The sequence below is a fragment of the Aspergillus melleus genome, assembly GCF_016097325.1.
Source record: "Aspergillus melleus strain CBS 546.65 chromosome Unknown contig6, whole genome shotgun sequence".
Taxonomy (NCBI): domain Eukaryota; kingdom Fungi; phylum Ascomycota; class Eurotiomycetes; order Eurotiales; family Aspergillaceae; genus Aspergillus; species Aspergillus melleus.
The window spans coordinates 335,229-348,703 of NW_025763375.1; the positions used below are offsets into that span (position 1 = coordinate 335,229).

General features: G+C 50.3%; 5 protein-coding genes across 5 annotated transcripts; 3 read left to right on the forward strand and 2 right to left on the reverse strand.

Moving 5' to 3' along the window:
• Positions 1 to 1,488: 1,488 nt before the first annotated feature.
• Positions 1,489 to 3,274, forward strand: LDX57_009893 (putative MFS allantoate transporter; the record flags this gene model as incomplete). Its single annotated transcript, XM_046091635.1, has 5 exons — positions 1,489 to 1,686; positions 1,750 to 1,780; positions 1,839 to 1,957; positions 2,022 to 2,187; positions 2,244 to 3,274. The coding sequence occupies 5 exons, from the start codon at positions 1,489 to 1,491 to the stop codon at positions 3,272 to 3,274; spliced, it is 1,545 nt and encodes a 514-aa protein (XP_045947612.1).
• A 1,326-nt stretch (positions 3,275 to 4,600) lies between these two features.
• Positions 4,601 to 4,927, forward strand: LDX57_009894 (uncharacterized protein; the record flags this gene model as incomplete). Its single annotated transcript, XM_046091636.1, has 2 exons — positions 4,601 to 4,819; positions 4,868 to 4,927. The coding sequence occupies 2 exons, from the start codon at positions 4,601 to 4,603 to the stop codon at positions 4,925 to 4,927; spliced, it is 279 nt and encodes a 92-aa protein (XP_045947613.1).
• A 1,168-nt stretch (positions 4,928 to 6,095) lies between these two features.
• On the reverse strand, positions 6,096 to 7,818 carry LDX57_009895 (glycoside hydrolase family 1 protein; the record flags this gene model as incomplete). Its single annotated transcript, XM_046091637.1, has 5 exons — positions 6,096 to 6,234; positions 6,297 to 6,882; positions 6,942 to 7,414; positions 7,494 to 7,685; positions 7,757 to 7,818. The coding sequence occupies 5 exons, from the start codon at positions 7,816 to 7,818 to the stop codon at positions 6,096 to 6,098; spliced, it is 1,452 nt and encodes a 483-aa protein (XP_045947614.1).
• Positions 7,819 to 8,243: 425 nt separating this feature from the next.
• LDX57_009896 (Kelch motif domain protein) lies at positions 8,244 to 11,102 on the reverse strand. The gene is made up of 3 exons (XM_046091638.1): positions 10,597 to 11,102; positions 10,448 to 10,534; positions 8,244 to 10,374 (listed from the first exon to the last, which is right to left on the reverse strand). The coding sequence occupies exons 1-3, from the start codon at positions 10,919 to 10,921 to the stop codon at positions 8,552 to 8,554; spliced, it is 2,235 nt and encodes a 744-aa protein (XP_045947615.1). The 5' UTR covers positions 10,922 to 11,102; the 3' UTR covers positions 8,244 to 8,551.
• Positions 11,103 to 11,538: 436 nt separating this feature from the next.
• Positions 11,539 to 13,398, forward strand: slp1 (WD40 repeat domain-containing protein; the record flags this gene model as incomplete). Its single annotated transcript, XM_046091639.1, has 1 exon — positions 11,539 to 13,398. The coding sequence occupies one exon, from the start codon at positions 11,539 to 11,541 to the stop codon at positions 13,396 to 13,398; it is 1,860 nt and encodes a 619-aa protein (XP_045947616.1).
• Between the last annotated feature and the right edge of the window lie 77 nt (positions 13,399 to 13,475).

Sequence of the window (13,475 nt, forward strand, 5' to 3'; positions counted from 1 at the left end):
TGTCCCTCTTCAGAAGAGATCGCCGTTACAGTTTCCTCGATTGTTCCGTTCTGTGCTGCCACAATGTCTGAACTACGAAAGCAATCTTCTAGCCTGGAAGATCATCACGATGGTCGATTTGAGTCCCAGGAGGGAGTAGATGAGACACTCACCGAGCCCTTATTTATCACATGCTATATGCTGAATGAGATCATTGTGTGTGGATGGGATAGACCGGTATCGGCGGCTTATAGGGCCATTGATGATGATGTATGAAGGCTGCCGACAAACAACGATGGCTCGTAACTAACAGGACTACAGATGTATACATTAAGCAACGAACTACCTAGTTCCTCCAGCACAAACAGCGCCTTGAGACACCTCTTTACCTTGCGAAAAATTCAGGCCAAAATCCGTCGACAACGAGAAGATTCGTCCCAAAGCCAAGACGCCAGTGACTCGCTCCTGAAGTCAGCGCTGGATGCATGGAAAAAGGATATACCGCGATACGGCATAGAGGACAATCCGAGTACCTATCTTCATCCGCTCTGGATGGCAAGTCTATACGGCTACAGTGTGATCATTCTGATGCAAGAAAAGCGACACCGTTTGCAACATGAAGATTTTGAGGATGTTCTCTCAGCAAGCAGCGAGGTCTTTCTCAACTTCAGACGGCTTCTAGAAGAAGGACAGGTGATGTGTTATACTTGGTCTGCAGTGAGTTTCGTCGAAACATTCAAGGGTGTTGTATTTTCTGACTCTATTCAAAGCTTGTTTTCCAATTCATGGCGGGTATCATGCTTCTGTACACATTCTGGGTTGACTGTCGAGATGAAAAATCCAAGCGACAAGCGTTCATTGCATCTCGTACTTGTGCAAGTACGCTGTCTCACTTCGCGGAGCGCTGGGAGGATGCGACGCCGTATAAAAAAGTTTTTGATTTCCTTCTTCGAAAGGCGAAGTGGATTCCGGATGATTCTCTAGGGCAGTTGGACTCTGCCTGTAGCCGCGATGAATTTGAGTGCTGTCTGGAACAATTGAAGAAACAATATCTACACAAGGGGGTATTGAGTATGATTGAAGATATGGCGTCACATCTGTAATATAGGATTATATATACTGGTTGTCGAGGATGACTAAATGAACAAATCAACCTCTTTCAACTAGATGAGATGATCAAGGAGATGTTTATGTTCGACTTCGAGATGGTTACATCGCTGATGCCCGTGATGGGCCAGTTCCAGAGAACGCTGTTTTCGGTCTCCAATCGAACCGAACAGTGAGAACTTGTCTGGCCATGGTTTTCTGACTGTCTTAGTCCATTGATTATATAGATAAGCCGAGCGGACATTTGTCCGACGTCCCCTGGTGCGGAGTCGATAAGGGCAGGATAACTGCCAAGAGATAACACTGATCTGCTATCATGCAAAGGTGGGGAAGGCCATCTCTACTTAAGCCCTGCCCAAGACCACATAATTCTTGTTCAAGGTCATTTGAATTCTGATCACAATGCCCGACACTAAAGACCACCACAAAACGGAAGCGCAGAGCACCCTCAGTGCCGACAAAAAGGATGATTTCGCATCGGGGGAAATCCGGGACATCGCAGCTGAGCTGTATGCCGAGGCCGTTCAGTTATCGCCCGAGGAGCTGGAACGCGAAGGCGCTGAGGTGCGCAAGCTTTTGGACTGGCGTATCCTGCCTATTGTAAGCGATACTCTTACGCATCGCAAAGTCCGATCTAAAGACACCTAACATGCAGAATATCAGTTGTACGTGACTTATGTCATACAATTCTTGGGTAGGTAGACAACAAGTCTAAATGCAATGATCTTTAACTGACCCAGTAACCACCACAGACAAGCTTTCTCTCAACTATGCCTCGGCTTATAGCCTCATCCCAGATCTTGGCCTGGAGGGTCAAAGATACTCATGGGTTGCGGCCATATTCAATTTCGGATACTTGTTCTGGGCTGTGGTATGTGAATGGAAAGAAGGCCCCCTTGTATCGGAGTGAAGCTCTAATTACATCTTCGTTCTAGCCCTCAAATCTTATGATTCAACGACTGCCGCTGGCTAAATATATGGGAACAGTCCTCCTGATCTGGGCCGTCCTAATTGTGGCACACATTGGAGCGAAGAATTACGCTGGCATCTTGGTCTTACGGTTCCTTTTAGGCATGGCCGAGGCTGGTGTCAGTCCATGTAGTAAGTTCGCGATGTCCCATGATCTTCTCTAATCAGTAAGAGCTTAACGAGTATAGTGATGAATTTCACTTCCATGTTCTATAAACGATCCGAACAACCTCTGCGAATGAGCTTGTGGCTGTCTGGAAACGGAATGGCGACTATGGTGGGTGCTCTGCTGGGATTCGGACTAGGCCATTCCCACAATACCAGCCTCAAGAGCTGGCAATTAATCTTTCTTACTATCGGCCTCCTAAACTTCGTCGCTGGATGCTTCTTTCTGTGGCTCATGCCGGACTCTCCGAGTTCCGCGAAATTCCTCTCGCACAGACAACGTATAGTGGCCGTCCAGCGAGTATCAGAGAACATGATCGGCGTCAAGACAAAGCAGATCAAACCACGGCAAGCGTTTGAGATAGTATATGATATCAAAGTCCTTTGCTGTGCTTTCATAGGTCTCAGCTGCGGCGTCATCAACGGCGGAGTGTCCAACTTCTCATCGTCATTGATCAAAGGCTACGGCTTCAGCGGAATCAACGCTACACTTCTTCAGCTACCCACAGGAGCCATAGAGGCTCTCGTGGTGCCAATTTGCGGGCTAGTTTCCACCTACGTCCGGGATTCACGGTGTATCGTCCTCGCAGTGGTCTGTCTGATTCCCTTTGGCGGCCTTCTCGGCATCCGCTTCACTGATGTCCAGCATCGATGGACCCTTGTTGGTTGCACTTGGCTACAGTATATCGTTGGTGCCCCGGTGATCGTGTCTTGGAATATTCTGTCTACAAATGTAGCCGGACATACCAAGCGCTCTCTTTCGAACGGACTTTGGTTCAGTCTCTACGCGGCCGGAAACGTCGCAGGTGCTAACATCTTCTTTGAGCGCGAGGCCCCTCGTTACTATTCTGCTCTTACTGGTCTGCTGATTTGCTACGCGGGGATCATTGTTCTGTCTGTTGTTGCATACATTTCGATGAAATTTGAGAATATCCGCCGAGACCGTCGCATGTCTTTAGAGGAAACAGAACAAGGGCGTGATGAAGCAGCTGTGCTGGATGGGTTCAAGGATATGACGGACATGGAGTCAAAGAATTTTCGATATGCGCTTTGATATGCATAATAACGTTGCTTACAATCAATAATACATTCACCGCCTGCTAGGTTGATTAAGTTTGCTAATAGCTATAATGGATCCAATATTTCGTGCTGGCTTAGGATCTTGACCTTCACTAGCAGAATGAATTCTGGACATCAGCTATAGTAAATCTGTTTGCTGGCAATCACTCACTGAAAAGCCCCCGGTGACTGCTATACTTACCTCATTCATCAGCTCCTTCCCACTCTGAAAGATGGAAGTCTCCGTGGGATTCGTTGGTCTATTTCATAGACGTGGGCTATATACCCCCTCTTTCCCCCTTCCCCCTCTTCCTCTTTCCTCTTCGTACCCTCAAAAAGCCCATGTTATTGAACATCTTCATTATCATTCTCCATCACTACTTAGTAAGAGTACATCATCGTTTCTGAAGACATTTTGAAAGCTTATCTCATAGCTATCATTGTACGGTACGCTTCGCCTGCTCTCACCAAAGCCGTTCCATTCCCATCCTCTACATTTCACCTTCCTTGTGCTTCTTTTCATTCTCTGAATCGTGGGCTTCTCTTCTACAATATACGACCTGTAACGTGTTACAACCCCAGCCGAAGAGCACCTTTGGCCTCCGGGTGTTTGAAAGAACCACAAAGGTGGGTAACTATCAAGGTCACTCACCTTTGAGAGCCCCATCCCAAAGCTAACCTGCATGGTTACTCGTCGAACGAGTCAGACATATCATTCGAGTGACTGTTTCAAAGAGACTTTCAAAATGTCGTTCGTTCACGATTTGTTGAACCAGCGCCTGCTCGATGACAGTTGAAGTCTGTACAGGATGTACAAAGACAAGCAAGGACTTTTGATCCTCGCAGACAATGCACGGACATTCGAAGGCAAGTCCGCACCTTTGATTGTTGAAGGGTAATATAATTAAGCTAACGGGGTTACGCTAAAGGAGGGCGTCAGTACCGGGAAGCAGCGATTTCTGCTTTCGTTGCCCGCCAGATCGCAACAGCTGGAAATCGGGAGATTTGGGAACTTTCGGATTTTAGCCACCCAGTTACAATTCAGTGGTATGACAGGTTGAGTGATCTATGGCCAGACGTATGTCCCGCGGGTCGTCTCGGTTTTGCATGTGCTGACAGAAGTATCAAGTTTTTCGGTGCTCGTGTCCAAGTGCGCCAAGTTGGGGCTTCTTCCGACGATAAGACACCTTCAGTAGTTGCGAATGCTGAAGGTTCCAGACCTACTACTTCTCTTCCGACGGACGCTTTCGCAAACGGAACTACGTTCTCTGAACATCCAGATGTGCCCTGGGAGTACAATCCCTCGGCGGAAGGGTTCGAAATGGACACAGCCACCGAAATCTACGATGAACAGGACGATTATAGGTCAGATGCAGATGAGCCCACAGGCGTCCTAGAGATCAATACATCGTCGGATTGGTATCAGCCCCAAGCAAGCAACGAAACCTCGAATCGCGGAAGACGGCGAAGGGCCCGTCATTCTTCTGTCGGATCTGTTCCGGCACACAACCCCTCGCGAATTCAAATCCACGAGAACGAGGTAATGATTGCTCGAACACATACTGTAACAATACTAACAGTCCGATAGGCGCATCGGATCATAGAACCTGGGGTTGTTATCGCCGAGGGGGGACCCCAACACCTATAAAGATGGGCCGGGTTCATGTTGCGCATGTCGGAAGCTTCCGTTCAAGACGGCAACAATCGAAGACGAGAACCATTTTTCGCACTGATACATGCCTTGGGGTCAAGCTACGTTGTCTTCTTATTCATGAGCCTTCTTGAAAGATCTCCATAAGGTTGGACAATATGATATGTTTCAAAAGCTTCGATCTGACGGGCACGCACCCTGACTGCGTAGAGCTTTTTGAGCTCAAAAAATATGCCACTGGCAAGGTCTAGGGAGTAGAACCGACGAGAAGCCAAAATTGTCGAAAGTCGGAACAGGAGCCATTATTTGGATCCACAATAATGATTGGCATCGCTTATCACAAAGTTCTGAACCTCTTTATCAGATGCCCGCCTCACTCACAGAATTCGGCCCGACATTAGGGAAGTAACTGTCGAAAAGATAATAATCTTTATTTGACGAAGCCGCGTCGAAGCTGAGCTCGTTGTCCTTATTAAAACCTCATCAGACTTTGCAATGAGGACTATTAAGGGAAAATAGTTAATAAAATACCTATGGTTCATGCCATCAACATCTTCATGGTTAATCTATTTGGCCCCTAGAACAGTATATCACATGGTGTCCCCGGTATTCAGAGATCGGAGAGGTAGAATGGGATCGAATCAAAAAGCCACGGACATTTAATGAACGCAAAGCCATGGGCTACTACTGTATTTAATTGAGGTGTTGTATTTAAGTCGGTGTCATGAATCTTGCAGATAAAAGAGAAGGGAGCTCTACTTGTATAGCACTTTAAGTCATCTCAAAACAACTGTTGTATCTGACCTGACACCTGTGCGTACTGCGTTTAGTTTTAGTAGTAGTTCGTACGGAGGCGATATCCGTGTCGCGGAGACTCCGCCGCATCGAAACAGGCTAAAGCGAGATCGAAGTGTCCACTTTGGAGACTAAATCCAGTGTAGATTGCGGAGTGGGGAACGAAGGGGTGGGGGAAAAGAGTAAATTGAATCAGGTGCTAGTACTAGGAGTCATGAGATGGCACTTTTTTACGAAGTAGGTGGCATTGGAAGTGTATTATGCTTCGTCGTAAATTCATGTTGATTGGAGAATTCATGAGAATTGATATGAACTAAGTTAATACAATGGCTACTGTCTAGATAGATGGCACCTTCCATCGCTTGATCGATTATTCCTTCTGGATATACTGCTCGAAGATCGGACCAATCGCCTTTGCACTTTCCTTGGGGATTCGCTTCTGGTTGTTTTCGTAGTCGACGAAGGTCACGCCGAACCGGGTCTCGTAGCCTTCGGCCCATTCGAAGTTGCTGCAATCATTTCAAGTTAGTAACAGGACGGGGATTCCAGGTAAATGAAGGGCAGAACGTACTCCATCAAACTCCAGGCCATGTATCCTCTCACATTAACGCCGTCCAAAGTGTACGAGTCGGCCATGGCCGCAATGTAATCACGGAAGTACTGGGTCCGGAACTCGTCCTTGAGGAGCTGGTCCAAAGGCAAATCGTTCTCGCCCTTCAGACTTGTTCCGTTCTCGGTGACTATGATTTTAGGTTGGTTGTATCGGTCACTGAGCCATTTGAGAAGTTTACGGAATCCGATAGCACTGGGTCGAAGCCAGGGAGACTGAGTCTCGGGGCCGACCCATTCTCCTTTCTTGTTTTGGAGCAGGATTTCCAGATTGCCTGCGGTATCGTTGGGGTCGGGCTCGCCCGTCTTCGCTTTGATGTAGTTGGCGCAGTAGTGATTCATGCCGTAGAAGTCGTTGCTGCCGTGGACAAGGGCAATGTCTTCGGGAGTCCACTTGGGCAGTCGGTCACCCAACTGTTTGACCATGCTGTCGGGATATTTACCGTGGTAGATCGGGTCGGCGAACCATGAGATGGCGAATTCGATCTTTCGGTCACAAGCTTCGACATCTGCCGGGTTCTCGGGGTCCCAGGGCTCGGCCCAGTCACCTGGTAATTTGTCAGGATGGTTGGCTTCCAGAGGATGTGCAATAGGAGCAATATCTCACCATTCAGGGTGATACCAATCTCACCCCCGTCTTGAGCTTTGAACTCGTCCCTGTAAATCTGCACTGCCTTTCCGTGCGCCACGAGAAGGTTGTGTCCGACGATCCAGGGCTCTGTTGAGCCATCTCCCACGGGGTTCCTGGCCCTGTCACTAGTCCTACCGGGGGCGAACTGTCCTACGTTGTATCCAAGGACGCTACTGCACCACGGCTCATTGAAGGTAATCCAGTGCTTGACCTTCGATCCAAATGCCTTGAAGATCACCCGAGCATAGTTCGCAAAGTCGGCGACAAACTCCTCCTTGTTGAGAAGACCGCCGTAGCGTTTGTCCAACTCATCGGGAAGATCCCAATGGTAAAGGGTCACCAGAGGCACAATGCCTGCGGCATGCAAGTCATCAATGAATTTGACATAATGCTGAATACCTTTCTCATTGACAGGGTCATTACGGCCTCCGAGGGGAATAATACGAGACCTGGGTGGAGGAAGAGGGCATTAGATTTAGACAGGCTTAGTCGGGGCTTTGATGGAAGAGGGAAGGAATGATATCTTACCAGGAGATGGAGAAGCGGTAGGCCTGAGCACCGCATTCCTTTAGCAAGGCAATGTCCTCGTGGGTGCGATGGTACGAGTCACACGCTACATCTCCGTTGACACCACCGGCTATCTTTCCAGGAATCTTGCAGAAAGTGTCCCAAATGGATGGGCCACGTCCATCCTCCTCCACAGCGCCCTCAATCTGGTAACTGCGCGGAGAAATGCCTGTCAGCAGGGACAATACAGGAATTAGACGACAATCCAGCGTAAATCGACCTACCTAGCCGTTGCGAATCCCCAGAGAAAGTCAGACGGAAGAGAAGACGTCGAGGTGGACCCCATGATTGCTGGGGTTAGGGACAGATAATGAGCAATTGATCCTCAAGTGAAAAGCAACGAAAGATAGGTAATAGAATGGTTCAATGGTTCTTTCGTAAATCCAGTTCGAGACAACATGTTGAGGGGGGGGGGGGGGGGGGGGGATGGCAGTGATATTTAAATAATTTCTGACAGCTTTAGGGTCTCCCCGCAAGAGGATCGAACGATGGAGGGGCGAGCGGGGACATGACCGGGGATCGAGACGTGGACATGGATGGAAAAGCCACCAGCGACCAGAGCGACGCCGAGATGAAGACGCGAGAGAAAGCGTTCGTTCCTGGCGGGGCAAAAGGAAGAGGAGCGGATGGACGGGCCGTCTGCCGACTGCATTCGGATTAGTCTGGCCAGACAGAATTAATTGCTAATTATTTAGATCAGAAGGAATACTACGCGGGGAATCTATCGCAATAGATCTGTTCATCATTGGAATCTACACAGCAGCAATAGCAAGCAAATCTCGTTAAATCCTTATGACCAATGCCCTTCCCCATGCAACTCCCCTCCATCCAATACCAACGCCTTGAACACACTTTGCTTTGCAAGAGAAGGAGAAACACAATGAAAAAGAAAAGGCAAAAGAAAAGATACAGTAGAATAGCGAAGAGAAACGACATTTGTCCATCTCCATCCATGGCTTCGTGCAGTCCTCTCAAAGGGTACTTTTCTTTGAAACACAGCCGAGTGCTTCAAACAAGGCTTAGGACATTTCCATCGCCTCCGCATCATCATTTTCCATTCCATCGACCTCTTCAGCCGTAGTGCCAGAAATGGCCTGTTGTGGAGGCTTGTGCTCTCGGTCGTGGCCTTCGGACGCCCCATCCTGTTCCAGCTCTGTTCCGGCGACGATGCGGCCTTCCATGTCTACAACCCCACATAAATCAATGAGACTCTGCCGGCTAAGAGACTTGAACCCGTCAGTCCGCACGATTCGACCCCAGTGGCTAAGACAAAATTGAGCTGCGCGTCGCATAAGCCATTGCTCATTCGTCCTGCCAGCTCGTTCCCAGATGATGGCGGCATTCTCGACGTCCAACTCGCGGCTCAGCCGGTTGACACATAGTAGACGCAACGTGGGCAAATCGTAGAGGTTCGCCATCACGAGCATACCCGCCACGTCGATAATGTCGGAGCAATATTCCGGATGACCCGAAATGCTGCCGGTATAGAGGTAGTAGAGAAACGCGCGGACAACAGAGTAGGGTTCGGGGATGTGCATTCTCTTAGTGTGAAACTCTGCCATCCGAGCCGAGTACAGCCTTTTGAAGTGAGGCCATCTAATCTGCAAGATAAGACGGTGCACATGAATTGGGGGAGACGTGACCGCGTCATGAGGGATCAGTCCCATTTCCAATTGCGGGTTATCAGCATGATGACTTGAATCATCCAAATCATTCTGGTCATCGGGATTGGCGGTGACTATGAAGTCGGCACCACTGCCAGATACCGGCGGTTGGTCAAATACGGCCAAAAGATCCGAGCTAAGGCCAGAGGTGTGCCCCAGCCCTGAATGATCGTGATACATCATCCTGCTCTGGTCCGACGAGAATTCTGCCATCTTGTTGCCTAGTAAGCCATATTTTTCCAGATTTATACAAAGAACATCGCTCATATGATTGTCATCGCCGGTTCCGGGGGTCGCACCGACGTCCAAACTGCAGCCTAATAGCCAGGCTTTGGTGCCGCTCGGATCTATGGTGCAGTAATGCCAGCGATATCCGGAATGAAAGATTTCTTGGCCATCGGCTAATCTCTGCCATCGCAAGGAGTCGAGGTCCAGAGATGATAGTTTGCAATTGTCTTCACGCACTGTTTCTGACGGAGTGACCAAATCCAGTAGAACGCCGGACGCATATGCTTGGAAGTGAGTGCCGGAGAACAGCGCAGGGACGTGAGGGCCAGAGGTGAATTTGAGGCAGGAGATTGCTCCGGGAGCAATCGGCTTCCGACGGTTAGAGTTGCGAACTTGGACACTTCCCGAATTGGCCGCATAGTTGTTAGACCGGGCAGTCAGTTGATGTGATGAAGCACTAAATATTCCATCTGGGCTATGAGTCATGTTGCCGAGCTGAACATGGGAATCCACGGTACCTTGAGAAGCTGACATTCCAAGAGAGGGAATGCCTTTGAGATCGAGCCACCAGATGTCAGTCGTGCGCTCCATATCCGGATCAAGGCCCCCAAATATCCACAGGCGGTCGCCCCAGACCCAGGCAATGTGATCGAATCGAGCGGTGAATCTCCAGGAACGAGACCAGGTCCAAGTCTTCAGGTCGAGATATGACAGCTCATCGAGGATGATGTTGCTTTCGCCGGTAACGCCTCCAATAATGAAAAGTTTCTCATCGTGGATGACGGCAGCATGTCGAGCCCTTCCACGCGGGATCGGTCCACGAATTTCCGGTTGATGCCAAGTAGAGGTAGGTATATCCAGAATAACCACGTCTGAGAGATATTCGCGATGTTCGTTTTCTCCGCCGAAAACGATGAGTTTATTTCCATGGTGAAGGTTGGCGGTATGCCCTGCAGCGACGAGAAGAATCATTAGCACTCAGTTGATGGATTTGACATAGTATGAGTGACGGATGCGACGTACCCATGCGAACCCCCGGGATATCCCCATAATTGTCAATCAGCTCCCATCGCAAAGTAGCCAAGTTAAGTCTCAAGACATGGTTGTACACTGTGGCAGGATGTCAGTAAACTGGTAGATAGACTGGCACGCCAGGGGTAAATCAAATGGACCTTCATCTGTGTACTGATCAAAGCCGCCAAAGGCATAGATCTGATCATCATTGCAATACGTCACCGAGGCGTTGACCAGACATGCAGGAATATGCCCCTGGGCCTTCTTTATGCTGGGGCGGTAGTCTGCGCTACCCCGGCGACGGGTTGCGCTAGTAGGCATGAGGAATGCCTGCTCCGGTTTCTGATGGTTGGATAAAGGGGGAGACATCGGTTGTGGGACTCTACTCGCAGATGACCCAGCCCAATAAGGTGGGTCCGAGTGGAAATGCGAGACCGCTGAAACGTTACTATTCCTAGTAGTGGAGGCTGGTTGCCGCGCCATCAGGTTCCGAAAGGAGTCGCCTGATGGACTGAGGGTTGGGCGAGGGCCACAAGGTCTAAGAGGTGGAATGATATTGGATCCTGGTGAATAAACTTGCCGTCCAGGAAGGAGAAGAGATTCACATGGTAAGAAGAAACACAAAGACCGGCGGCCTTAGTGATTCCAAATGGGTGACAAAGAGAAGTAGGAAGGAGGGAAGACGAAGAAAAAGGCGCCAAGGCCGATCGGCGCCAGAACGAGCGAGAGCCTCATGTCAGGTGGCCACCTAGCCGCATCGGGGTTAGCGCTCCCGTACCTCAGGTAACCGTTGCCATGCCAGTGAAGAACTATACCCTCTATTTATTCTCCTTTCCTGCTCTTCTCTTCTCCCATTTCTTCCTCTCCTCTTCATCCTCTCCATTTTCTGTGGTATATACTATTTGGTGCATACTGTAATCCCTCTATTGGGGCTCAGTCTTCCGTATCCAGCATTATAGTGCTGCATTTTACTCTCTTGTTTCATCTCGAGTCAGGTTCGCCCAGCCTCTCAGTGGCTTGAAGCTTCTCGTTCTTCTTTATCTCTTTCTGTGTCTCTGGATACCGGCTGGCTGGTCTGGGCACCCTCATCATATATCATCATGGCCACCCCTACCGTGTCTACTCCGGTGAAAACCCACCATGGCATCTTTTCAAGCAAAACGGCCGGAGGCCGCATGCCTTTGACACCATCCCCCCGTACCCGAGCAGGAAGCATGACGTCAAACCATTCGTCTCCGTTTACGCCGCCTCGCCAGCCCACGGAGACTGGAAAAGATCATAGCCGACCTGTCTACGGCGGTAACCTTTCCTCCCTCTTCGCCAAGTCCATGCCCAAGGCTTCCCGAACAACTTACCGCGAGTCGCCAAAGTCTAACATTGCTCGCACCCGGAAGTCTCCCCGACACTTGGAACTGGGCGTTTCTGATTGGTCTTTGACCGGTACTGGACCATCTTCTTCCCAGACTCCGTCCAAGGAGCGTCTGCGGAAAGATATCTCCACTCGGACAAGATCCGGAAAGACTACCGTCCGCATTGCACACAACGCCGCAGATCGGTTCATTCCCAACCGTACTGCAAGCGAAGGGCTAGCCACGGCAGGCACAGCCAAACCTGAAGAGAGCCACAGGCCGAAAACGAGCGGCAATGAGGGTTCTTCCGTTCTCGCCAGCGCGGCTAGCGCGTTTGACATTGGGGGCCGAGGATCCGACGAAGACCTCACTGCAGCTCTTGAGAACCTCGGGTTGGATGAGACCGAGACTTCGACAACCTCGTATACCAGACCGGCACCGGACGCAGTTGCATATGAATCATCCCTTGCCAATGCATGTGGTGTGAATCTCAACACTCGGATTCTTGCCTTCAAGCCGCCACCCCCAGAATCTTCCAAGCCCATCGATCTGAGAGCTCAGTACAACCGTCCTCTGAGACCCTCCAAATCCCAGTCGGCTCAGTTCCGGAGACGAGTTCAGACGGCCCCTGAGCGTGTCCTGGATGCACCTGGATTGCTTGACGACTACTACCTGAACCTTCTGGACTGGAGCTCTGGTAACCAAGTCGCCATCGGTTTGGAGCGCAATGTTTACGTCTGGTCGGCCGACTCGGGGTCCGTGGACTGCTTGCTGGAGACTTCTCCCGATACGTATGTGAGCAGTGTCAAATGGAGTGGTGACGGGGCCTATGTCGGTGTTGGCCTTGGAACCGGTGAGGTTCAAATCTGGGATGTCGAAGAAGGCACCAAGCTCCGAAGTATGTTTGGCCATGACTCGCGTGTTGGTGTTATGGGGTGGTCGAAACACACGTTGTCCACCGGTGCGCGTAGCGGCCTCGTTTTCAACCATGACGTACGAATTGCTCAACACAAAGTGGCTGAGCTCGTTTCGCACACTTCGGAAGTTTGCGGTCTGGAGTGGAGGCCCGATGGCGCGCAGCTTGCTACCGGTGGCAATGACAACCTGGTCAACATCTGGGATGCTCGTTCGCTCAGTGCACCCAAGTTTACCAAGACCAACCACCGCGCCGCTGTTAAAGCCCTCAGCTGGTGCCCCTGGCAACTGAACTTGCTCGCTACTGGCGGTGGTTCGTACGATCGCCACATCCACTTCTGGAACACGACCACCGGTGCGCGGACCAACAGCATTGACACCGGCTCTCAAGTCACGAGCTTGCGGTGGAGCAACCATTACCGCGAGATCGTCAGCTCCAGCGGATTCCCTGACAACTCTCTGAGTATCTGGAGCTACCCAACGCTGGTGCGCAACGTCGAGATTCCAGCGCATGAGACTCGTGTTTTGCACAGCTGTCTGAGCCCCGACGGTCAGCTTCTGGCCACCGCCGCGGCCGACGAGAGCTTGAAGTTCTGGAAGGTCTTTGAACGCAAGGCCGGGACCAGTGCCTCGGCTTCTCGCGAAGGTGGTGTCGGCAGTAAAGCACAGATGACCAAGTCGATGACCATCCGGTAGAAGAGGCGCTACTTGTCTGGAGTTGGTCTGTTGTTTCTTTCACTTTTCGGGGTTTTCTTTTTTGAACTGTTGGATAT

Excerpts from the sequence above, each read along its gene's own strand:
- LDX57_009896 (XM_046091638.1), bottom strand. The coding sequence starts at position 10,921 with ATGGCGCGGCAACCAGCCTCCACTACTAGGAATAGTAACGTTTCAGCG. Across the intron at positions 10,535-10,596 it reads TGATCAGTACACAGATGAAG|TGTACAACCATGTCTTGAGA; the intron begins GTCCATTTGATT and ends ATCCTGCCACAG. Across the intron at positions 10,375-10,447 it reads TATCCCGGGGGTTCGCATGG|GGCATACCGCCAACCTTCAC; the intron begins GTACGTCGCATC and ends TCGTCGCTGCAG.